At 43.0% G+C, this 24,418-nt stretch overlaps 1 protein-coding gene across 2 annotated transcripts in view; it reads right to left on the reverse strand.

Moving 5' to 3' along the window:
• LOC147033460 (semaphorin-3A-like) overlaps nucleotides 1-24,418 on the reverse strand; it is a 226,025-nt gene that overhangs the window by 10,012 nt on the left and 191,595 nt on the right. For both annotated transcript variants that reach the window (XM_085871648.1, XM_085871647.1), the window contains exons 7-14: nucleotides 23,263-23,365; nucleotides 22,562-22,681; nucleotides 16,988-17,130; nucleotides 16,767-16,881; nucleotides 15,406-15,475; nucleotides 14,376-14,520; nucleotides 7,013-7,232; nucleotides 5,489-5,580 (exon numbers count right to left, since the gene is read on the reverse strand). In XM_085871648.1, the coding sequence (XP_085727774.1) occupies nucleotides 5,489-5,580; nucleotides 7,013-7,232; nucleotides 14,376-14,520; nucleotides 15,406-15,475; nucleotides 16,767-16,881; nucleotides 16,988-17,130; nucleotides 22,562-22,681; nucleotides 23,263-23,365 (1,008 nt within the window). The remainder of the gene's footprint in view (nucleotides 1-5,488; nucleotides 5,581-7,012; nucleotides 7,233-14,375; nucleotides 14,521-15,405; nucleotides 15,476-16,766; nucleotides 16,882-16,987; nucleotides 17,131-22,561; nucleotides 22,682-23,262; nucleotides 23,366-24,418) is intronic.

Genomic DNA, 24,418 nt, shown 5'->3' on the forward strand with positions numbered 1-24,418 from the left:
ACTTATAATAATATTACATGCTCCAGGATACTAGGAATAAAGAAATTGCCTGTTAACTCGAACTTTACAACATACGTGGGTAGTAGATTTGTCATGCTCAGAAGGAAATGCAAAAGGTGTTGAAGTAGTCAGGTGCTTCCTGCAATTGGGTGGAAAGTGCGATATTAGTTAGGAGACTGAAGGTGTGTGTGTGCATGTGTGCATATATATATATATATATATATATATATATATATATATATATTTTAATTTTTTTTTAAATAAAATATATATATTGGGTCGCCGAAATAGGTGATCCTTATTGTCAGTAATTCTGTCTGTTTGTTTGGATGTTTGTTCGTTTGTCATCAGCATAATTGGGAGTAAACCTGGGCGGATTTTGACCAAACTCGGGTGGTAGTTACATCTTATGATCTTGTGCTTTGGAAATTGTGCTGGTTGCTAGGGACGCTTTGGTTCCCTAGCAACAACCGAAAAACCTTCAAAATTGGTACCGTTCACGCAAAATCAATTCCGAAAGCCATTATCCCACGTAGGGTTATGAAATTTGGCACGAATGATCTATAGGTGATGCTCTATCAAATATATCCCGGTTTTTGTGATAAATGGAATACTTTACCCGCAGTGCCCCCTACAATTAGGGTATGCACGAAAATTGAAGGCCCCCTAGAGACCAGGTGAGAGCATCGATACGAATGAAACTTTGCAGGTTCATGGTACTCAATGAGTACTACAACTTTGCCTCAGGACATATTGACCGATTTCGCTTAGGTCAGGGGTCAAAGGTCAATTAGTGCAAAAATCGATAATATGCGATAGCTGGAGGTGCCTTCGCGCCAAATGCTACTCCTCCTAGGGTTATGGTCGGATGGTCATGAAAATTCACACTAATCGTCTGGAATACATTGTGCACAAACCATCGAGCCAGATTTTCGATTTAGATCTTTGTTCACCCACAGCACCCCCTCGAACTTTGGGGATTTCTGATTTCAAACCGTATTTTCGGTACTTTGCAGAGCGAAACGGCACATCCTGTGGGTAGGAATCCTTTCATATGTTATTTCACAATATTGCACATTAGTAAGTAGATCTTCGACTGCCATTGTGATTGGATGATCATACAAACACCGTTTCTCGACACCTACGATTCTCGCAATACTAACAGTCCTGCTCGGCGACCCATCACCGCCTACCGGCTTGTCTGTTTGTGTGCAGGATATCTCAAAAAGTTGTAAACGGATTTGGATGAAAATTGGCAGGCAGGTTGGGTGTGTGACATGGACAAACTAAATAAATTTTCGTGAAGATCCAGATCCGGATCCGGATACGGATCTGATAATTTTTTCAACTGATTCTTCACCATTGAGCGATAGGGCTAAAAAATGATATATAGCATGATATCTCAAAAAGTTGTGGACGGATTCGGACGAAACTGGGTGGTCATGTTGGGCATGTGATGATGACAAATTGATTCGATTTTGATGAAGATCTGAATGCAGAACCGGATACGAAAACTTTTTAACTTTTTAAGTGATTCTTCACCATTGCGAGATTGGGCCAAAAACGATATATAGCATGATATTGAAAAAAAAATTATTGCACCTGATATGTTCTGTTAGATCAGGCATTGCGTTGTGGATGAACGTGTTCTACCTAGTGCCCTTTTAGTTCAGCTTATATCTTCATTCACGGATGCTTTCCGATTGTTCTGTGATTTTTCCCGGTGTATCGGCTTCGATGTCTGTTGGCACACAAAAGTTAAGCTTACTACATCACCCGGAAGGTACTGAACTTTAATATCAGTGAGTGAGTCAGTCAGTGGTTAGAAAGAACTTTATATATGTTACATATATGTATATATTATATTCCAGAGCAACACTTGACTGGAGTGGTGACCATGTGCCAAGCTGCAGAGGTCTTGACCACCAGGGGCCACCAATCATGCATCCACTGTTTTTAGGCAGCATTAAAAACCTGACGAGGATTTCGAATTGGAGCGAGGAAATAAGTGGTTTCCACCTTTACATGGTGGGCCTATGGGTCACCATTGCTGGAATTGCTTCCTTGCTTAACAAGTCACTGTAGTAATATGCGTAGATGGTTTTCCATTCCACAGATGATGGTTGACGTTAAAGTGAAGAGTGGGAGAGTTATCGCCGGCATCTTGGACAGATTACATATTCCTGTCTGGACTGGTCGTGGGTGTAGCAAGTGGTCTATTCTTCTTGAAGGATCCTTCACACCAGGTTGGACTGCTTGTATCTTCGAGTGCAGTTGCCTTCTGGGTCGCAGTGTGTGTGTGTGTGTGTGTGTGTGTGTGTGTGTGTGTGTGTGTGTGTGTGTGTGTGTGTGTGTGTGTGTGTGTGTGTGTGTGTCGTTACATGTAGGGAATATATTTTTGCTTTAAAAATGGTTTTCTCTGCAACCGCTTATCCGACCGATGCGAAACTTTAAGCATAGGAGGGACTCCCCGTGCAGAATATTTTATCGCTAACTCTGACATCATAGGTCACATGGTATGGTAGTCACATTGCATTAAAGGAAGAAAAAAAATTAGATATCTTCTTCTCTGAAACCGCTCAACGAAAAAATTTAAACTTGGCGTATGTCGTCAACTCCCCATGGAGTATATAGGGTAATAATGATGATGTCATCGGTACTCCAGCCATAATTGGTTGAATTCAAATCTTTATCCGAAAATTTTGAAACTATATATCTGATATCTATGACCCGAAGCGAGTGAATAATTAAATTTATGACGTTCATAACCCACGCGAAGAAACTCTGTGACATAATAGGGTGAATGGATGATTTGGGTATATGGGTCATAATAGCAGTGAGCCATAATGGTGGTATGTTCAGTTAACGATGGTATTTATGTTCAGAATGAACATGTGAGGTGAGACTATGTGCTCTACGAGTGCCGTTCTAGATGAATTTCAAGTGCGAATGGATGAGAGGATAGAGAAGATCAAGGATAGTTGAGGGGGGGCATCCCCCCTGTATGGGGATGTATGGGCAGAATAAGAAAGCAGCAAGGACTGCTGTGAATAAGGCGAGGAATGATGTGGAAGAGGAGGTGTACAACAAGTTGGAAGAGAATGGTGGGAGGAAGATGCCATATAAATTGGCTCGTCACAGCGATGAGGATAGTAAGGCCATGAAGGGAGGGGGGGCAGTGATTAAGGATGGTGGCAGGGGGGCTAGTGGCATAGAGGGGGACATTATTGAAGGTGTTGGAAGGATATTTCAAAGAGCAGTTGAACAGGAAGGAAGCAAGGGTGAGCTGGAGCTACCGTGTTATATAGAGGGGAATGTGGAGTTGGTGGAGATCACAGAGGAGGAAATGCGGATGGCATTGAAAAGAATGAAGAAAGGAAGAGTGCCAGACGTTGATGAGATGTGTGCAGAGATGATAATTGCAGCAGATGAAGTCAGAGTCAGTTGGATGAAGAGGCTGTTGAACATATGTATGAGCGAGGGTTCAATTCCGGAGGAGTATTGGAAGACAGGTTTAATTGTGCCAATATGGAAGGGGTAAGGGTGATGTTCAAGATCCTGGGAAGTATGGTGGCATTACACTCCGATGTCATGTAATGAATGTGCTGGAGAGTATTCTGGATAGGAGGATAAGGAAGAGTGTGGAGATGGAGATCGGAGAAGAGCAGCAGGGGTTTAGAAAGGGTAAAGGTTTGATGGATGGGATGTTCGCCCTGATGGAGAAAAGGTTGGAGGTGCAAGGTGAGATGGCATTGGGATTTGTAGACATGGAGAAGGCCTTCGACACAGTCCTGAAAGAGACGGTGATGGTGACACTGAGATGGATGGGAGTGATGGAAGCAGAAGTCAGGTTGGTGGAAGGGATGTACAAGGGAATGAAGGGATGAGTCTTGGTTGGAGCTGGGACGTCTGAGTAGTTCAGCGTGAACATTGGTTTGAGGCAGGGAAGCACACTCAGCCCATTCATTTTTATCATGGTGATGGGGCTGGTTTACAGGAAGGTGAGTTTGAGGGGTAGTATGGGGAGATTGCTGTATGTAGACGATCTGGCTATTGTAGTGGAGAATCGGCGGGAGATGCAGGAAGTACTGGGGGAGTGGAAGGAGGTCTTTGGGAAACATGAGCTGAAGATGAGTATGGAGAAGACTGAGGTGATGTGGGTCGGGCAGCAAAGAAAGGAAATTAATATCAGGTTAGACATTAGAGGGTAAGGAGATCAGACAAGGAAATAGGCTTGAGTATCTGGGAGGAACAGTGACTGGGGAGGGTAAGTCTGAGGCAGAGGTGCAGAGGATTATTCAGGTGGGTGTGAATGCATGGAGGAGGATGGAGGGATTAATGGCAGACAGAAAGATATCAATAGAAATTGAAAGGGAAGGTTTTGATGTCGCGTGTAATGCCGGCCTACCTTTATGGTCCGGAGACGGTGGCACTGATCGAGAGACAACAACAGAGGCTACAGGTTTGCGAGAACAACTGGGTAAGGAGGATTGTGGGAGTGAAGAGGGTGGATCGAAGGAGGATGGATGAACTGAGGGAGGAGATTGGTGTGCAGATGAGCTTGACGGGGAGATTGTGAAATGCCGGCTGAGATGAGCTTGACACTTGGTGCAGATGGGTAAGGAGAGAATGCGAAAGAAAGCGGATAGATTGAGGGAGCAAGGCAGGAGTAAAAGAGGTAGACTGTGGTTGAGATTGGGGGATTGTGTGAGGAGGGATATCCGTAAGGTGGGGGGGGGGTGGTTGGAGAGTGGGTTGAGTTGGCTGGGGATGGAGGGAGGTGGAGGAGTATTGTGGTCAAGGCAGGGCAGAAGCTTGATGCCATCGGACCTCACCCCTTATAAAAGGGATGAGGAGGAGAACAACAAAACCTTTAAAGTTTAAATTATCTGTTCAACACCTGCTTTTGCAACATGAAGGGTTAAAGCCCGAAACGTCAGATTCTCCTTGCTTCCTGCAGCGGTTGTCATACCCCGATCAACGTCCCATTGATGATGCCGATTCTTCTACAAGTCCGCTGATGTCGACTGACATTTGCCTTCACCAGCAAGACTAGTTCTTCATGAATGCCCAAGATCTTTCACCAATTTGCGGCTTTTTTTGAAACTAGTGCTGCATTTAACACAACCATACGGACCACGTGCCTCAACAACAGTGCACACCATCTCTCCCATTAATTTCAGCAGGTTTGATGTTCTTTTTGATAAGGCACTCAAATATACACCTCCGTGTATATGTTGGCTGTCGTTTTGGTTTTCCCCAGAATGCATTGATCGGCAATGATGTCGTCACTTCCTGTTTAATCTGCCCACAGTGTCAATATATGATATGTAATATGAGCAAATGAACTCTTATTTGGATACATATTCTGCAATAAAAAGTTGCACGTCACCCACAAACCATGACCCTCGTGTTAGCTTTCATCGTTTCATTCATGCGGTGAAAATGAGCACAAATTTTGTGCCAATCACAATATAATTAACTTTACCTTGAGCACTTGAATTTCTTCAAGAAGGACTTCCTCCAGGTCCTTCCAGCTCTGTCGTGGCACCGACACCACCTTGAGTATCGTTCCTACGTCTGATAAAGTGGGGGAATTCGGCAACTTAATTATCTCTACCTGTGACAGAACAACACCCTACACACCCCAAAATGCATTCCAACCACATTCCAAAATCAAACTTAAGCAAAACTAAATAGCGGTGTGAATTAATGACGTTGTTGTTTTTTTGGTTTGTTTTTAAAGTTTTGAACTATTTTGCATCACTATTAGGTGCAAATATACACCAGCTTTTTCTTGACTAGATATTAAAGACTTGTTGAGGAGTTTTAATCATGGATTGAATCAACAGAACGTTGATTGAGGGATGCTAAACGCTGGGAGTATCAAGTAGCTGACGTTCCGGGTGGTAACCATTTGTCGGAGCAAAGGAGGTCTTTTCTTCATGAGCAAGACTAGTTCTGGGCTGGCAGGATTGCCTCGGAGGTATGCACACTCGCCTCTGAGCTGCCTTGCGTGGGATCGAATCCAGATGTTACTTGTAACTCTCATCCTGGTGATCCGCATCCAGGGTGAGGCATCATGATAAAAGTTGGCTCCATTGTGCGCACCGTCTCTCAGAAGGGCATTCAACTGCACGACCCATATGCTGACATTAGTTGGTAGAACTTAAAGATCCCACTGTGTCCGTGAATTGTAAAGCGAGTGATCCCCGGCACCCTGAACCAATTCCAAATTCCTGCTCCAACAAACAGGGGGCAATGCATCAGCAGCACGGCCGCACCCCCAGCAAATGATACGACATGCAGCCAAGTGCTGCAAACAAAATAATAATAAGAAGATGACTGGTAGTTCTTCATTCTAAGATAAATACATCCTCCCCTTTTGCTTCAACGAAGGGTTAACACTCAAAATGTCAGCTCCTCCTCACTTCCCATGGTGTTTAGTACACCTCGATTAATGTACTGTTGATTCTATCCCTTGATATACCCATCTGCATATGCAGATCGATACTGACCTTCACAATCAAGATGAGTTGTTTATTCTTGTTGAGGAGTTTGTTGAGGAGACGTAGTATTTAGAGGACAAGGAAATTAGGAGACCTCTCTTAACATGAACTACAATGACATTTGTAATGAATGGATATATCAACAGAGTATCTGGGGACCCAGCCTCATGAACTACACATTCAAATAGGAACACCAAATTGGCCCAGGTCTTCAGTAATTTGACAATTTTTACTTGTAAGAATGGGAATGGAATTCCAGACATTGCTGTTATAAGACTCGAGTACATTCTAAGTAGTACAGCTTGGAGCAGATTAGATGAGCACACAATGGCCTATTCTTTGCAAAAATTACTGTGGGGGCCTTTAAAGTCGACATGGCAGTGCCAACAGAAAAAAAACAACAACAGCAGGCTTAATGACCCCCTAAAAATGACGATGTACTGATCCTGGTTCTGTATTAGCCGACACATGGATTATCCTGCATCACGTGATCATTGGCTTACCTGTACCAATGAAAAGGACGTCATAAATCCCATCCTCAGCTTCAACCCGGTCCACCACGATTTGGCTGTATCGTGGCCCAGGTTCTGTTTGCATCAACAGTGGCCGCTGGCCCACCGGACGTATGCCCTGATACATGATTGGATGTGCCTTTACAAAGTTTAGGACATCCTCGGGGAAATCCCGCGTCCACACAAAGCCTCCGAATACTTTGCTGGGACACTAAGGTGTGGGATCAATGGGGACACAACGTATTGCTTTGATTAAAGAAAAGGGTGATGTGTTCCATATGGACATCTATAATAATAAATATCTGTGTGTGTGTGTGTGTATGTGTGTGTGTGTGTGTGTGTGTGTGTGTGTGTGTGTGTGTGTGTGTGTGTGTGTGTGTGTGTGTGTGTGTGTGTCCATAACTCTAACACTATGAAAACTATAGCAGCCCAAAACTTTACATTCATTCTAAGGGAATTCCAAGGGAGTGCATGAATGAAAATGGGTATTTGTGTGAACTTAAACACCCCTTTAGAATATAATTAATGGGGTGCTCATCATCAAAAAACAAAAAAGCCTTATCAAGATGGTGGCATGGTATCATGGTCAGCCCGCTGTCACCTCGCAGGGGTCTAAAGCCGCCATTTTGTTTCGGCCTGTTCAAAAAAAATACCTTGGCTTGGTTCAAAATGTTTTTTTTTTCACTTTCCTCATTCATATTATCGAATGCCTGTACATCACAGCTAACAATCATTGTATACATCACTTTTGTAAGTGCTGTAGTTTTCAAATTAGGAGCTTGGGGCAATTTCATGCATTATATGATGTGATTTTCCATGATGGCCTCTCATGGACTAATTAAAATATATAATCAAAATCTGTCTTTGGATTTGAGGATCCGAGCTCGTGGACTAATTAAGTGCTGAAATTTGGAGTGAAATCTGAAAATTTAAAGAAATTAGCGATTCTTATAACTAAGCGTATTTACTTTAAGCAAGGCTGTGTGTGCTTCCCTCCTTCTCCATATTTGCACAGAAAATGTAAAATTGCTTAAGCAATGCCAAAGCAATAAAGAAATAAAATTTTCGACTGTCCAGACCATTATATTGAGTGAAGAAAAGATTAAGCAATGTACCCAAAGTGCAACTGTATTGAGTACGATGAAAATAATTAAGCAGCGGGACAAGTTAAGCTGCGGGATCGCCACGAAGGATCCTGTAGTATGAGCAGTGGATGTGGCGACCGTGCCTCGCTTCTCCGTGGGGGAAATCCCCAGAGTTAGGAAGGCAAAATAAATTCAATTAAAGATCTAATTCAAAGAATGATGAACATAATGGGAGGATTAGAATGAATAAAGCAAGGGAGACATGAACTAGCGTTTCAAGAGAGAATTGGAAAATGTTTTCAGTGGCTACAAAAGCAATGCTTGCTGACAAAAAAAGAGAGAAGAAAGCAGTGCAGAAGACTCTCTTTAGCTTCTCCCAGAAGGTTCAAAGGCCTCGAGATGATGAACCTGACAGCATCAACATCCTCAACTTATTTCACAACACCAACTCCATCACCAAGAAGAAGTGTAAAGAAGCAGCCAGCATATCCTCTTATTGAGTTGTCAGATTGTGAAAGTCTCTCTGTCAGATTAAGAATAATCAACACCGTGCATCCCCACACCACGGCAGGAGGCCCGAGAGGTATGTACACCCGCTCTAATCTGTCCCGCCTGGGTTCCATTCTCAACCCAGCTATATACCGTCATCCCGGTGTTTCACAGGCAGGGTGATTAAACAATGTGCGTGCCCGTCCCTCAGATGGACATTAAACCAGGCATCCCATCTGCCGGAGTGAGTTGGTGGACAATAAAGATACACTCTGCAGTGTCCTTCGCGAAGAGTAGGGGAGCTATCCCCAGCATCTTGTGCGAATTTCAAATTCGTGCTCTAACCTACAGGGGGACTGCATCAGCAGCACTGCCACATCCTCAGTCAATGATGCTACTTACAGTCAATGTGCTGTTGGACAAATTTCAAATTGCTCCCCAACTTGGAGAGGGATGGCAAACTGCCCAGCATTATCCAAGGCCTAGAAACTGTTTCAGGAGAAACAACGCTTTGTATCGCAGAGAATGGTAGATTGGATCGGATTCTTATTTAAACGGTGTTAAAAGCATCCCAAAGTGCTCCGTTCCTCGGCTGGCCATTGAGCCGGGTATCTCGTCTGCTAGAATTAACTGCTGGACGTTAAATATCCAACGTATCTTTTGTCAAGAGCATGCGAGTTATCACAAGCATCCTGAGCAAATTATAGATTCCTGCCCAAATCTCCATTTGAACATCAGGCCTGGCCAGCCGGTTTGTGAAAGATTTGGGTCACAACTTTCCCCAGCCTTGCCCAGCAGAAAATGAGAATTATTTTGGTCTAAAAGAAGATATAGAAGTACATATCTTTACAATACAACACATTGGACCTTTTGAGAGATGAGAATCCCGCATGATGTCTGACATAGATATATGGTGTCCTCCCCCTGGTAGGTTCGCCTGTGATTTTGATTGTAACAGGAAATTCCAGCATGAGGGTAAGATTATCCATAATGGGGCAGGAGCCAATATGCGATATTATAAGTTTTCAACAAAATAATTTATTCTAATTTTCCTGGTGACAAGAGATTGCATGGATATTAACACATTTAACAACAAGGACAAATGTTTCCAAGAGCAGCGTCCTAAAGGTTTTGTCGGCTAAAAAAAATATATAAATAATAATAATAATAAAAACAAACAAACAACAACAACAACAACAACAACAACTTCCGATATTTCGTCACGTGCCTTGATTAAGCCAATAGCGAGACCCGTCTTCATGTATTTACGATATATATATATATATATATATATATATATATATATATATATATATATATATATATATATATATATATATATATATATATATATATACATAGACATCGTGTATTTACGAAATAAAGTGTATTTACGAAATTACAATACGATAAATGGAATAATCTTTAAATAGTAACGTGAACTTTTCGAAACTTTAAAGCAAATGTCCGAATATATTTAAAAGTTCATGATAGACGCTCTCAAAAGGCACCGTCTATGTGAGGATGTGTACATGTGCTTAGTATTTAAGAGATCCGGATCTTGTATATACAAGAGCCGAGTCCTAGAAGTTAAGGTTTTGTCTTCACAAGAAGAAGACGAAGAAGAGGAGCAGGAGGAGGAGGAGGAGGAGGAGGAGGAGGAGGAGGAGGAGGAAGAAGAAGAAGAAGAAGAAGAAGAAGAAGAAGAAGAAGAAGAAGAAGAAGAAGAAGAAGAAGAAGAAGAAGAATACCGAGCACTCCATGAGCAGCGTTAGCTGCTACGCGAGACGCTGCTAAAAAATGGGGATTCTTGAGGATTCTTTCCAAGTATACCGCATTGAGGCAGTTGTTAATTGCATGGCACAAGTAGAGAGTTCATAGAACGCGATTGCCTGCGCAGTTTTTCAAGTACATTGAAACATACTTCAAGTTTAATAAAATAACAAATTTAAAGATTGTTTAAAAAAAAATCTGGGAATTTAGTGCTACTGACACATAACGCAACATCCACGAGAATTGTACATAAAGCCATAATCGGCGGCCTCTTCTTATTATATATATATATATATATATATATATGTATGTGTATATATGTATGTGTATATATGTATGTATGTATATATGTATGTATGTATATATGTATGTATGTATATATGTATGTATATATATATATATATATATATATATATATACACATCTCCTAGTGTTGGCGGAGTGGATAGGGCAGCGGCTTGGGATCCAAAAGGTCCTGAGTTCAAGCCCCGTTGGGCCACTGAATTAATACACCAGGGGGTTGACTCAGCCTGTCATCCTTCCGAGGTCGGCGAAGTGAGTACCAGTATACTGGGCCGGTGTATACCCCGGTTAAAATAGGTGTACCATATCCCTGTGTCGTAAGAGGCGACCAGGGTTGCGTCAGGAAGGGCATCCGGCGTAAAACATGTGCCAAATCACTATGCGGATCATACGGATGATCCGCTGTGGCGACCCCTAACGGGAGCAGCCGAAAGAAGAAGATAAATATATATATATATATATATATATACATATATATATATATATATATATATATATATATATATATATATATTGTTGTGGTTGACCAAATTCGCAAACCACCATTCAGGTCCCTTAGGTGAGATATCTCGGTAAGTATATGTGTAGTTAGGCCCAAACCCGTTGTCTAGAGGGAATAAATGTCATTCATGAGGGCTGCGACTCTTCAGGATAGCCGTTTTTCTTTTACTATCTTTATTTTGGACCAACCGCCATTATTACCACCACCAACCACGTCTCAACAGCCATCACAACAACAACCACCAACCACAACGCCGCTTCACCACAACCGCCACGACCTTTACCGTCACAACTCGCCACCATCGCATCACCGTCATCTCGCGCCACTCGTGGGCACCGATGCTGGACTCGTGTAGGGCGCGCACCGAGCAGCGTGTTCAAAAGCATCGCGGACTTACCGCAGAAAAACGGATCAAAAACGACTCACGCCCACTTTTGTTCCGTCCAATCGGTGAGCGAGGGGTGGTTTGGCCCCGCCTCCAGGGCGTTGGAGGGCGGTCGCTATATGCAAATTCATGGATCAAAAAGCATTCACGCCCACTTTTCCTCAGGCCAATGGGGAGCGAGGTGAAAGGTCGGAGGCAGAGGGTCAAGGGTGGAAGAGCGAAGCCACGGGGCTTATAAAAACGACTGCGTTCGTCAGTCGAGTTCAGTTGAGTTCGCAGGAGGAAGAGTTCGGAGTTGGAAGTGGAGAAGAGAGCAGTTCGCAGTTAGCAGTTCGCAGTTAGCAGTTCGCAGTTGGGAGTTCGCGGAGTCGGAGTGAAGAGGACGGAGCTGTGGAGAGACGGCGGGGGCGAAGGCGGACGAGGGGGTGCTCGCGTCGGATTCGGGGAACTGCGGAGAGAAAGGCCGGCGGCGCGACCGAGGTCGTGGTGGAGACGCTCGTCGCGGGACCCGCGATTTTGTGAAATCCTCCTTTCCCCGAGCATCAGCAACCCCCTCCTGTTTCCCCCCGTGCTGAGAAAGTGCGACAAAAGGGGGCCCCCTTCCCACCCCCTACCAGACACTGTCCGCGAGGCCCGCGGAGTTGAGGCACCACTGCCGCTCCGCGTCTCATCATCAGACAGGTAGGCCCGACACGGTCTCGGCCCCAGGCCCGCCTACCCCCTCATCCTGGAGGGTGGTTCTCTTTTCTTTTGCTTTGGGAATATGTGTTGTCGGCGCCGTCTGTGAAGTAAAATTGTATAAGTGTTGCCGAGTGCCCGGTAGTCGGATAGATCTGCATTGTTGCATTTGCTTTTTGTCTTCTTCTTTTCTATGTGCTTTTGGTGGAATTGTATATGTGTGCTTTCCGTTCATCGCAAAATAAATGTGCTTATTGTTGAACTGTTTTCCCACTTCGCTTCGTCATTTCTTTCATTGAATCCCCATCTTGCTTCACGTAAAGGGTTGGTCGTGGGCTAAGACGCCCGATAATTAATCGAACCGTCGAGGCCGACGAATAACACCGCTCGGTTATCTCGATAGTACGGAACGGGTCGCTTAAGTGGCCCGTGTCCGAAGTCGACCTGCGGCGAGGTGCGATCGCCCGGTCTACCCTCCGTGTGGGTACTTAGGTAGGTCGAATTTGGCGAGCAACCCTATCCCACGCGGGGGCCGATTGGCTCGATCGCGGTGAGACCGAAAGGTCCACCCGTGACTGGTTCCCGGCGTTAGTCCGAGAGGGTCACGACTGGATTGTCCGTCCGGTGGGCGACGTGCCACGATTCGAGTTACGTGGCAGTTCGCACGCCGGCGGGCGCGAATCTGCAACAATATATATATATATATATATATATATATATATATATATATATATATATATATATATATATATATATATATATATATATATATATATATATATATATATGTTCTTGGAAATATTAAGAAGGCTTTTTGTGTTATACAGTGTTCAAGTAAATAATAAATTTTAATCAAGGTTTAAAGATGTGTAAAGGTGGATAAATAAATTAATTCCTGGTTTTATCGACGTTTTACCCAATGTCCATTACATCACCCTATCTTACATGTTACATGAGTTATTCATGCTTATTGTTTGTGTCCTTTATGACATCCTTAAAAACAGTAAGTTTCCTGTTTGGAATGATTTTCAATTTTGTTTGACTGCTCGACAGGCAGGCAGAGTAAAAAAAAAAAAAAAAAAAAAAAAAAAAAAAAAAAATATATAAATAAATAAAAATCTATATTATATATATATATATATATATATATATATATATATATATATATATATATATATATATATATATATATATATATATATATATATATATATATATATATATATATATATATATCTCACTCCTCTCTGCGCATGTGTGATCCAGATGAATTGAGAGCCAACTACGGTAAAACTGGAAACTTGTCTTCATATTCATGTTCCGATTTGTGTTTATAATACGACAATCTATTTCAATAAGCTGTTCCTCAATCATAAACTGACGATCATAAACTGATCTGACAGACGGACGGACGGACAGATAGACAGACATGAACCAACTGCTTAACCCCGCTTTTTGCTTCTCGTATATCGGGTAATAATTACAATGACTGGGGTATCAGGCACCATTCCATCATTTTGGAGCTTCCCCTAATTTTTTGTTTCAAAGTTCTAACTCACCGTGGATTGAACCCTTCGCCGCATTGGCAGGTACTGGTGACCCATTTCAAACCTGAGAATATTGGTGATTTCTTAGAAAATCAACATATATTCCTGGAGCAATATTGAATGGATCTGAATTTTCTATGCAGAGCTGCCAGGGGGTGGTAAAGAGCAAGTTTGGATGAAGAAGATGCCATGAAGAATTAAAAAATCCACATTTTGGATGATTTTTTCTTTCCATTGGAAAAAGTAAGTGCTTTTATCGAAAAACAAATATATATATATATATATATATATATATATATATATATATATATATATATATATATATATATATATTAGTTTTTTGCTCCTCCAATTTTTTTTGGTCCTTCAAATAATGAGCTTCTTCTCTTTTTCATTTTTTATTTTTCAGAAGAAGCAGCTCCAAAAAGAAACACTCTCGGCAATAAATCATGTCCAATTAACTTGTTCTTGTGGACAAATCAAGAAAATGGCAACACCAAGGAAGAAACAGGATAATAATTATTATAATATTATAAATGGGTCTGCACATAACAAACATAAGTTTCCCAAATGTGCTGACAATACGACTCACCGTGCCAGGCCGAGGGTATGGCACCTTTCCCTGGTAGGCTGTCCATTTGTGGTTCGGACCGTCCTTGTGTGCAAACGGCCCAAGGAAGATACGGCGGATGTCAGACATGGTGTAGACGCAAACTGCCGAGCCTTGGAACACGTTGCTAGAACGGCGTGAAAGAGACAAAGCTTTTTATACAAAATTTTTTTTTAAGTATGAATAATTACATTGTCAAATGGTGGTGGGAAAAGGTATACCTCTAGTAAAACTGATAAAGTGAGCTATCCACCAATCTTTATACTAACCACATTCAGTGGTGTTTGTTGCAGCTTCTGCTCTGAGTCTGGGAGGTTGATGGTGAGAACACCGGTTGAGTCATTCCGAAGACTTAAAAAATGGTACGTGCTGCTTCCTTGCTTGACGCTCGGCATTTAGAGGACAGAGCGTGGACAAACCCTATGGTTTGCCATCCCGTGGACATGAAGGAGGAAAGGGGATGGGGGAGGTTGTCCTTCACATTTCCTTCCAAACGAAGGAGCACATCTGATAATTTTTGAAGCACCTGACTTCTGGGGAATGACTGATCGAAACGATGATGCAGAGGCAGTGCAATTACATTTGACCTGTCTAGACTGGGTTTGCCTCGCGACCTAAATCTAAACTGTTGGATTAGTGCTTTGCAGGCATGGGCATACCATTGCAAAGCGCATCGTCCTTCAGATGGATGTTCCGCTCAGAGTTTCATCTGCCAACATCAGTGGATGGACGTTAAAGATCCCACGGTACTTTAACGGATATTCAGAGAGTTATTGCCGACACCCCCAAACAAATTACATTTCTGCCACCTCTAGTCGAGTGTTAGGCCGAGACAGCTGGTTGGTGTAAGACAGGCCAAAAAAAAACGTTCCCCAGTTGACCTCAAAAGGTGTGAATCATTTAGGCCAATAAATGACGAGTAGACATCTGGACAATGACAGTGGGATGGTACAAATGGGGCATCTATGAAAGCCTGCAGCTCTAAAAGGTGTACCTGTGTGGTAAGCATTACCTGCTTGTGCTAAAAATGGTGTAAATTACTGGATTCTTGGGATCCCTCGTTTGTAGCAAGAACACGTCCTCTGTAGGAAGAGGGAGGTAAATGAGAAATTTCAGGGGCATGTCCTCCATCCAATGCAAATGAGCAATTACTGTGAATGTGCTAATTAAATTCCTTGCAGTAATATAAAACGGCTTAAAAAAACTGGAATATTTATTGGGGGAACAAAGGTGTGCCACCAAAGGTTGTTGCTTCCTTTAGGTTGGCAGGATAGCCTATAGCAAAGCACACTCGCCTCTGAGCTCTCTAGCAGGGCTTGAATCCCGACAGGTATAAACTGCCCTCCTGGTGTTTCATAACCAGGGTCATTCCTCAATGTGTGTGCCGTCCTTCAGATAGACATCAAGTTGGACATCCCATCTACCAGCATTATTTATTGCGTGTTAAGGTTCTCATGGAGTTTTTTTGTGAAGAGTAGGCAAGCTTTCGCCGATACCGCGAATGAATTACAAATTCCTGCTCTAACCTACACAGGGCACTGAATTAGCTGTACAGTTGCTCCCCAAAAAAATTATGCAACCTGCAACAATGTGTTGCATACGAAAGAAGAATAAATCTCCCTATAAGTTTATCCTTCAAGCCAAATGGTGGTTTGAAGGATAAATCAATCAGCGCAAGCCAGGCAGAGCATCCTCTCTTTAGCTCCGACGAAGGGTCAGCTTCTCCTGGCTCTTCTAACACCCAAAATGTCAGCTTCTCCTGGCTTCCCATGGCAATTAGCATTCCGCAATCCCCATACTGTTGGGTTCATCCATTGTTCTACCTGTCCATCGACACAGACACTATCCTTTCACAGCAAGACTAGCTGTCCTAGCTATTCATTCTAAATATCTGCAGTTGGAATTAAATATGGCTGATCTTATAATTCTTCTTGCGTATGGCAGCTGGCTGCCGGGTAGCTATAATTTTGGTGGGGCACACCGATGCCACTGATGCTGTGCCCCTATACCAGTTCACTGGTACTCATTTTGCCAACCTCAGAAGGATGACAGGCTGAGTCAACCCCACCTGATGTTTATTCAGCAGAAAACGGGGCTCGAACTCAGGACCATAAGATCCCAAGCCAGCCACCCTAACTATCAAGCTTAGACCAGGCTTAATATGGCTGATCAAGGAAAGGCAAACAATGCGAGATAGTACAGGAAGCAATTACTCTTGACACTGGTATAAAGAGGAAAGATTGGTCATAGTTGTTTTGCTTGTGATCATCGTTTACCTAAAAACGAATGAGATTAACATTCACTCTCTCTTGTTTGAGTGCAACACTGATTTAGAGACAGTGGAGCTTTTGATGATTAAGGAACGCCACTCACGTAGCTCGTCGAAGTAAGTGTCGATACCATTCGACCCAGGTACCGAGCACACCAGCCGGGCCTTAAGGAAGGTTGTCCAGCGGTTTATCATGCTCCTGTGACCTCCGACATCATTCTGAAACAAAACCAGCCCCAAACAAGTGTTTAGGCCAATAAGTGGGTTCAGCAAGGTGTAAGTAACTCAACTTTTAAAAAAAACTCTCTCGTATAAGATGGTGTACCTGGCAGATCTGTGAGACACGAGAGAACACCGTCTTGCCAATGTACTCGCCCTCGAGAGCAGTTTCACGGAAGAAGAAATACACCTTGTCCTCGTCCCTGCTGTTACTTTCTGGTATGGCATACGCAGCCACAAACTTGGGTTCTGTATCAGACATGTTGGATGAGAATACATGAAGGGTAAAGCATGAACTGAGACAAAATGCTGTTCATGAGTCTACAGAAGATGTTTCAGCTCATGAATTGAATGTCGCAATGACTTCAGACCTTGTACGAAAATTTTTTTTCTGAAACACAATTGATTTCCCAACTCCACACTGGATTGCTTTGCACATCTTTAATGAAGGCACAACGTTGTTTTTAGGATCAGTTGCAGGATATACAATCCCGCAATATTGCAGAGCATGTCGATCCTTTCCAGATGCACGGTGAGGAGTGTCCAGTAAATATTGTCACGGATATAGCTTTGGGGATAAATGGGCTTAGTATATAATAGTTATTTCATCGTGCATGTTAGAATAAGTGTCGTACTCTTTCCTTATGTGGTTTGTTTTCTGAGTTAGAGCCGATCGGCCCAGACCTTGAGTGCGATCATGGGTTCAACCAGAGAATATGAGACAGGGTCATGACAGACCCATATATAAATGTTTGCGACAAGTGAGGACCATGAATGGCATGCGTTCATGTTTGTCTGCCAGATGGCCCGTCTGGTACGTCAAGTGGTGTGCGGCAAGCACAGCCGGAGGGACATGTGGGGCGCTGTCAGGAGAATCGAGGCGGGACTCACCCTATGCAGGAAGGCATCAGAGCAGGTTTTCTTTTTCTCTCTCTCTCTCTCTCTCTCTCTCTCTCTCTCTCTCTCTCTCTCTCTCTCTCTCTCTCTCTCTCTCTCTCTCTCTCTCTCTCTCTCTCTCTCTCTCTCTCTCTCTCTCTCTCTCTCTCTCTCTCTCTCTCTCTCTCTCTCTCTCTCTCTCTCTCTCTCTCTCTCTCTCTCTCTCTCTCTCTCTCTCTCTCTCTCTCTCTCTCTCTATTTGTTGCAATTCATTCATCGCAATTGTGGCCATCTTTCTCTCTCCCTCTCCTCCCCCTTACCTTGTGAAGAAACTGCATAATGAGAACCTGTTTGTGGCAACTGGGGAACATGGGAATCCACAGCGCATATTTGATTGGTAATATGTTTCCATTTTGGTCATAGTTGTTTTCTTCTGTGAATCTTGGAGAGGGAGGGACAATCTTAGAAGGATGGGATAATCTCAGAGGGAGAGGGAGGGACAATCTCAGAGGTGAGTCGTGAGCCATCAAAAATGGAATTAATGAACCACATAAAGGCTTAAACCGTAACCATCTACCGAATCAATACGCAAGTCAGTTGGGATTTGGACGCATTCAGGTGCCGTTAGAGGATGACTCGCCGGCAGAGCTCCGCCCGGCTATGCACTGTCGGCAGATTTGTTACAGTCAGGTGGTTTTACCTGCTGGCATGTACGCAAGTTAAGTGTGGAAGAGGGGATAGATTTGAACCATTCCCACATGGCGGACGTGTCGGTCCTTAAAGGCCCCATGACCATTAAAATATCGTCCGCGTGAGAGTGGCGACTCGTCTGGTTTTGTAAACCTCGCCAAGAAATTGCTTCAGCAGAACCAACATTCCGAGATCGAACATAGTGTGAAAACAAATAAAAATAATAATAATAATATTAATAAAAATAATAATAATCTAGCTATAATTCCAGCAATCTGTGTGTGTGTGTGTCTGTCTGTCTGTCTGTCTGTCTGTGACCGTTGTTTCTCGACGACCGCCGGTCCGATCTCATTGAAACTTGCCAGGAATATTGCCGGGGACCCGCGGATGTGCCTTTTCGAGGTTTCATATCGATCAGACGAGCGGTTCCCAAGTTACGGCCACTTATCTGTCGACCAATGACAGGACACGGTGCTATGACATCACGAATGACGTCATAATTAATGTTTATTTATTTATTTATTATTTATTAATTTTTTTTGCACGATTGATGGTCCGATCTGATTGAAACTTGCCAGGAATATTGCTGGGGACCCATGGATGTGCCTTTTCAAGGTTTGATATTAATCGGATAAGCAGTTCCCAAGTTACGGCCATTTATCTGTCGACCAATGACAAAACATGGTGCTATGACATCACGAATGATGTCACAATTAATGTTTATGTATTTATTTATTTATTATTATTTTTTTGCACGATTGACGGTCCGATCTGATTGAAACTTGCCAGGAATATTGCTGGGGACCCACAGATGTGCCTTTTCAAGGTTTGATATTAATCAGATGAGCGGTTTCTAAGTTACGGCCATTTATCTGTCGACCAATATCTTCGAGAGAGAGGGACGGGAGAGGGGAGGATGAGAGTGGGGCGAGAGAGAGAGAGAGAGAGGGGCGAGAGAGCAGGGGGAGAAAGGAAGGGCGAGACTTGGGGGGAGCGAGGGGGGGGGCGAGAGAGAGGGGGAAACACAATTCTTCTTCGTTTGATATGACGTCACAATTGACGTTGGGGACCTGAGTATGTTTCCCAATTTATGGCCATTTATGATACGATTGGTCCAATCTAATTGAAATAATGCCCCAATCCAGTCGTCGTTTAAGCCCCTACGGGCCCGTACTAGTAATAGTAATAATAGTAAATACTGTCTCGACATCAGGATTGGACTGGTTTCACGCGGCATTTCATTTCGAAGATTGAATTACAGGATTTGTATTTTGATCTTCTGAAATCCAAATCAGAAGTTGATTTTGAAGCGAAAACAAAATTCAATTTCAAAAAATCTAAACTGATAAATGTCAAGGATGTAAAAAATGAAAAATAGAACCAGAATTAAATAAATAAATTAATGAATTAGTGCGGGAGTCGTTTGTTTGCAACTGCACACAGTTTTCTCAGCTCTGTGAGAACGTTTTAAAAATGTAATTATCCCGTGGGCTGGCAGGATGGCCTAAAGGTATGCACACTCACCTCTAAGCTGTCTAGTCTGGGTTTGAATTCTAACCAAGCTGTAAAACTGTCATCTCGGTGTTTCACAGGCACGGTGATTCATCAACGTATGTGCCGTCCCTCGGATTCCCGTTAAACTGGCATCCTATCTTCTGGCATTAGTTGATGCATGTTAAAGATGTCACGGTGTCCTTTGCGAAGAGTAGGCGAACTATCCTCCGCACAATGAACAAAATTCCAAATTCCTGCCCTAACCTGTAGAGGGCACTGCCTCAGTGGCACAGCCACACTCCCAGCACATGAGGCAAACCAGCAATCACAAGCTGCACACAAAATGAATGAATGAAGTATCCTGTACCGGATCTGTCCTGTCGAAGTGTTGTCATTTATTCCCTGCACTGCCAACCAAATCGTGAACCAGTTCACGTGTCTGTTTGAGCTTCGGCTTACTTGTTACCTCCACCACGAAGGGGAACGGAATTACAGTAGGTTTTCATCCCTGTTTGTTTGTTTGTTGGGTGGTCGCTGCGAGACTACCCATATTCTCAGTTTTTTTCCGTCTGTCTGTATGTATGTTTGAGTGTTTGTTTGAAATGGACAGCTCTGGAGGCCAGAGGAGTTATCCGATTTTGATGAAACTTGACAGGTAGGTTCATTCCAGGATCTAGTTGTATGCTTTTGAGTACCGTTGCTATGGACAGCACCGTTGCCGAGCCACGGGACTTTGAAATTTTTGAAAAATCATTAAAAAAAATATTTTTTCAAAAAACAAAAATCGGCTTCCAGGCTTTTATGCGCACTATAATCAACCTCTTTGTCAAAACTTTTCAGCCCGATCCGTCAAAAACTGTATGGCTAGTATGCAATAATGTAGCGACCACCCATGTCGCCTACCAGCTTGTATGTTTGTTTGTATGTAATGGACAGCTCTGGAGGCCAGAGGAGTCAACCGATTTTGATGAAACTTGACAGCTAGGTTCATGCCAGGATCTAGTTCTATGCTTTTGAGTACCGTTGCTATGGACACCACCGTTGCCTAGCCACGGGACTTTGAAAGTTTTGAAAAATCATTAAAAAAAATTTTTTTTCAAAAATCAAAAATCGCCTTCCAGCCTTTTATGCGCACTATAATCAACCTCTTTGTCAAAAATTTTCAGCCCGATCCGTCAAAAACTGTATGACTAGTATGCAATAATGTAGAGACCACCCATGTCGCCTACCGGCTTGTCTGTCTGTTTGTCTGCCTGTGAGTACGATATCTCAAAAAGGTAACGGACGGATTCGAACGAAACTTGGTGGACAGGTTGGGTGTGTGATAAGGGCGAATCAATTCAGTTTTTGTGAAGATCCGGAACTGGATCCGGACATGAGAGTTTTTTTATTTATTTTTTAAAGTGATTCTTCACTATTGAGAGATCGGGCTAATAACAATATATATCATGATATTTCAAAAAGTTTGGATGAATTATGATAAAACTTAGTCGATGAGTTGGTTAGTTGACAGGAACAAGCCGGTTAGATTTTGGTTCAGGTACGGATGCTATTCCGGCCTATCAGTGGGATACAAATCGTGAGCTGTTCAACCTGGTGGAGGTATACGCTCTACCGAGTGCCATTCTCGTCCCTCTTGTATCCATTTTCAGTTTGTGTTTGTCTAGGTTTTGGCTAGGCCTTGTGTTGGTGAGTCTTAGTCTTGTTTTCTCCTTTGTTCTACTCCCCTCACATTCATCCTTTGTCATCCTCACTGTGCTTCCTCCCTTCCTCATCTACTATTTTCCCTTTCTTTCCCTTGCTTATTATATCTGTTTGTTACCCCACTGTCAGTGCGTTGCCTTTTTTTCCACTCTCTTACCTCGTTCTTCCATGAGCCTACATTCTGTACGCACAAGTTGTTAAGTTTAAGCTTTTATCCAAAGAGTGGCCTTCATGGAGCACCACAAAGACAGGTGCACGAGACATACTTATAAAGAGTGCAAAACAGGCTTAACAGACTAATCACATTGTTTCATCATGAACACCACTCTGTTGATAATCATTTTACCAAAAATAAACAAAAGTCCATTCCAGGAACTTCAACTTTTTTATCTTATTTTAATGCATATCAAAATAGAATAACACCAAACTAATAGCTCGTGGATCTCCTGTGATATTGAAACAAGCTTTAACATTCCCAATATTTAAAAAGGAAAAGTAAACCGAACATAATTATTTTTTGTCTTCCGACAATACGCTGCAACGCACCAATAAAAAGTGACCATTAGGTGGAAGAAAAGCACAAAATCTAATGTTCAGTTACATTCCCATAAGTTTATTTGGAAAGAAATCTGGAAGTGAACCCCATGTATTGTTCACCATAAGAGGGCAAAGTGAAATCATGAAGGTCGAATCGATCCCTCCAACGAACAAACAATCACAAAAACACTCGTGAGCGCACAATGCGAGTATTCCTGAAAGATCAATTCAATACGCAGTATGCAACTGGTGAAAAGATGTAAAGAGACTTCTGAATCGAGAGAGGAATCTTTCATGTCTGTGCACGAGAGTAATGGCTTGTCGGTGTTGATCAATACGAGTTGTGGTGGTGGTGTGTCCTCGTGACGGTGTGCGCTACCGTTGAGCCAGCGGGAGTTGTGCTGCTCCGTGCGTATGGCTGGCCGTACGCCCAGGGTGCGGAAGATGGCAAAGTCACGACCCATGAAATCTGAGGCCACACCGGCGTAGAGTTCATCTCCTGGGAACACACCGGGATGCGAAGAGGAGACATTTTTGTTTAATCTCCAACTCCAGGACCCAATGCTTTGGGAAGTGAATCAACGACCAAGATTATAATCGTCTTTGTACGCAGAGTCGAGGCTCGTGGTGGAGCTAGAACACCAAACAGACCAGGAAATAACAGAAGGAAAGAACAGTACGAATAAGGAAGGGGAGGATGGCACATCCTGAGAGCAAGGTAGAGGGACAAAATCGAGGGAAACCAGGAGTACAAAAGGACAAGGCGAAGAAGGACAGTATGCGAACAAGCTGAATATATCTGTAAACTATGAATCACAGAAGTGGAACAGAAAACTGGGGAAGAATCAAAAATGGAACAACAAAAACAACAACACTCACCATAGTCCAATAAATGATGTTATGTCCTTCAATTGTTTTATTATTAACTTACAGGAGTGATGGCTCATGGAAGAGTGAGGTAGAACTTTCAGTGGGACAAACATCAAAGGAATGAATGACCAGGAAAGAAGAGAGGGAGCAGGACAGGAAACTGAAATGAGCAAGTGAGATGGTTGGATGTTGGTGGTTAAAGCCACGTACCTACAATGACTGATGTCGTTTGTTGTTTGGGGTCGTACGGACTCTTCCCTCGTCCGCTCTCCCCACTCTGCTTCTCCATAATGAAACTTCGCACCTTGGAAACCTTTGATAGGAAGACCGAAGAGCACGTCAATAATATCGGGAGAGAAATGCGAACGTGGAATGAGGGGGAAATTTTTTTTTTTTTTTAAATGTGAAAGGTATACGAATGAAGCAATAGAGCACTCAGGAAGAATTGAGGAGTTGAGAGTGAAAATGGAGAACAAAAACAGGAAGACAAGATAAAAGAACCGGAGGGTGAGACAGAGTATTTAATTGTTTTATATGCATGGTCGAGGCTCATGGAAGAGGTAGAGCAGAATCGAAGGCAACAACATGGAAAGGGGGAAACACTCACAACAGAGTATAAGGGAGGGTGAGATCAAGGGGAGGGAGAGAAGACACAGAGGGGTGAACAAGCTGCACACAAGCTGAATGAAACATAGCGAGAAGGGAAAGGGGAAGGTGGGGATTAAACAGAAATGGAACGAATTAACAGGCAACTAACAATGAAAAAGAGGAAAGGAAGAAGGACTAAAAAAAAATCACAATAACCTGGAAAAAGAGAGTGCTTTGGGAGGGGATCATTTTTGGGTAGTTAAGAGATCATGAGTCTGCATGGGAGTGATTTGATGTCGTGGTGAACAGGTGTTATGAATCCTTGGAGGGAAGAATGGGACTGAACAGATTGGGGAAGTTTGTTCCACAGGTGAGAGAAAAGAGAAACTAATGAGTGGAGGTGAGCAGTGAGCCTGGATTTTTGGAGTTTAACAAGACGAGGGTTACTGGGAGACCGTGTGCACCATGCAGCACAAAAAGGAGGTGGTAGAACACAGAGAGGCCACCAACCTATCTGTGATGAAGAGTTTAATTTTGGATATATGGCATTTGAACCTATGAATCTGAACTGTAGGTTCAAGTCCCATTTTGAGTCTGAACGATGCAGTGGAAGAGCTGATATTCCGTACTCCTCTCTCATGATGCTGATGAAAAATCCATTTAGCCCTTCACAACGCCACAGTTACGCTTGACAACCGAAATGACATTGTTATTTAAAACCTTGGAACTCCTCCATTTATATTTCCTCCTGTGAAGGTCTAGCTGTCGTTATTTGTAA

Source organism: Eptatretus burgeri, chromosome 2, assembly GCF_056783735.1.
Source record: "Eptatretus burgeri isolate ZD-2024b chromosome 2, Ebu_testis_v1, whole genome shotgun sequence".
Taxonomy (NCBI): Eukaryota; Metazoa; Chordata; class Myxini; order Myxiniformes; family Myxinidae; genus Eptatretus; species Eptatretus burgeri.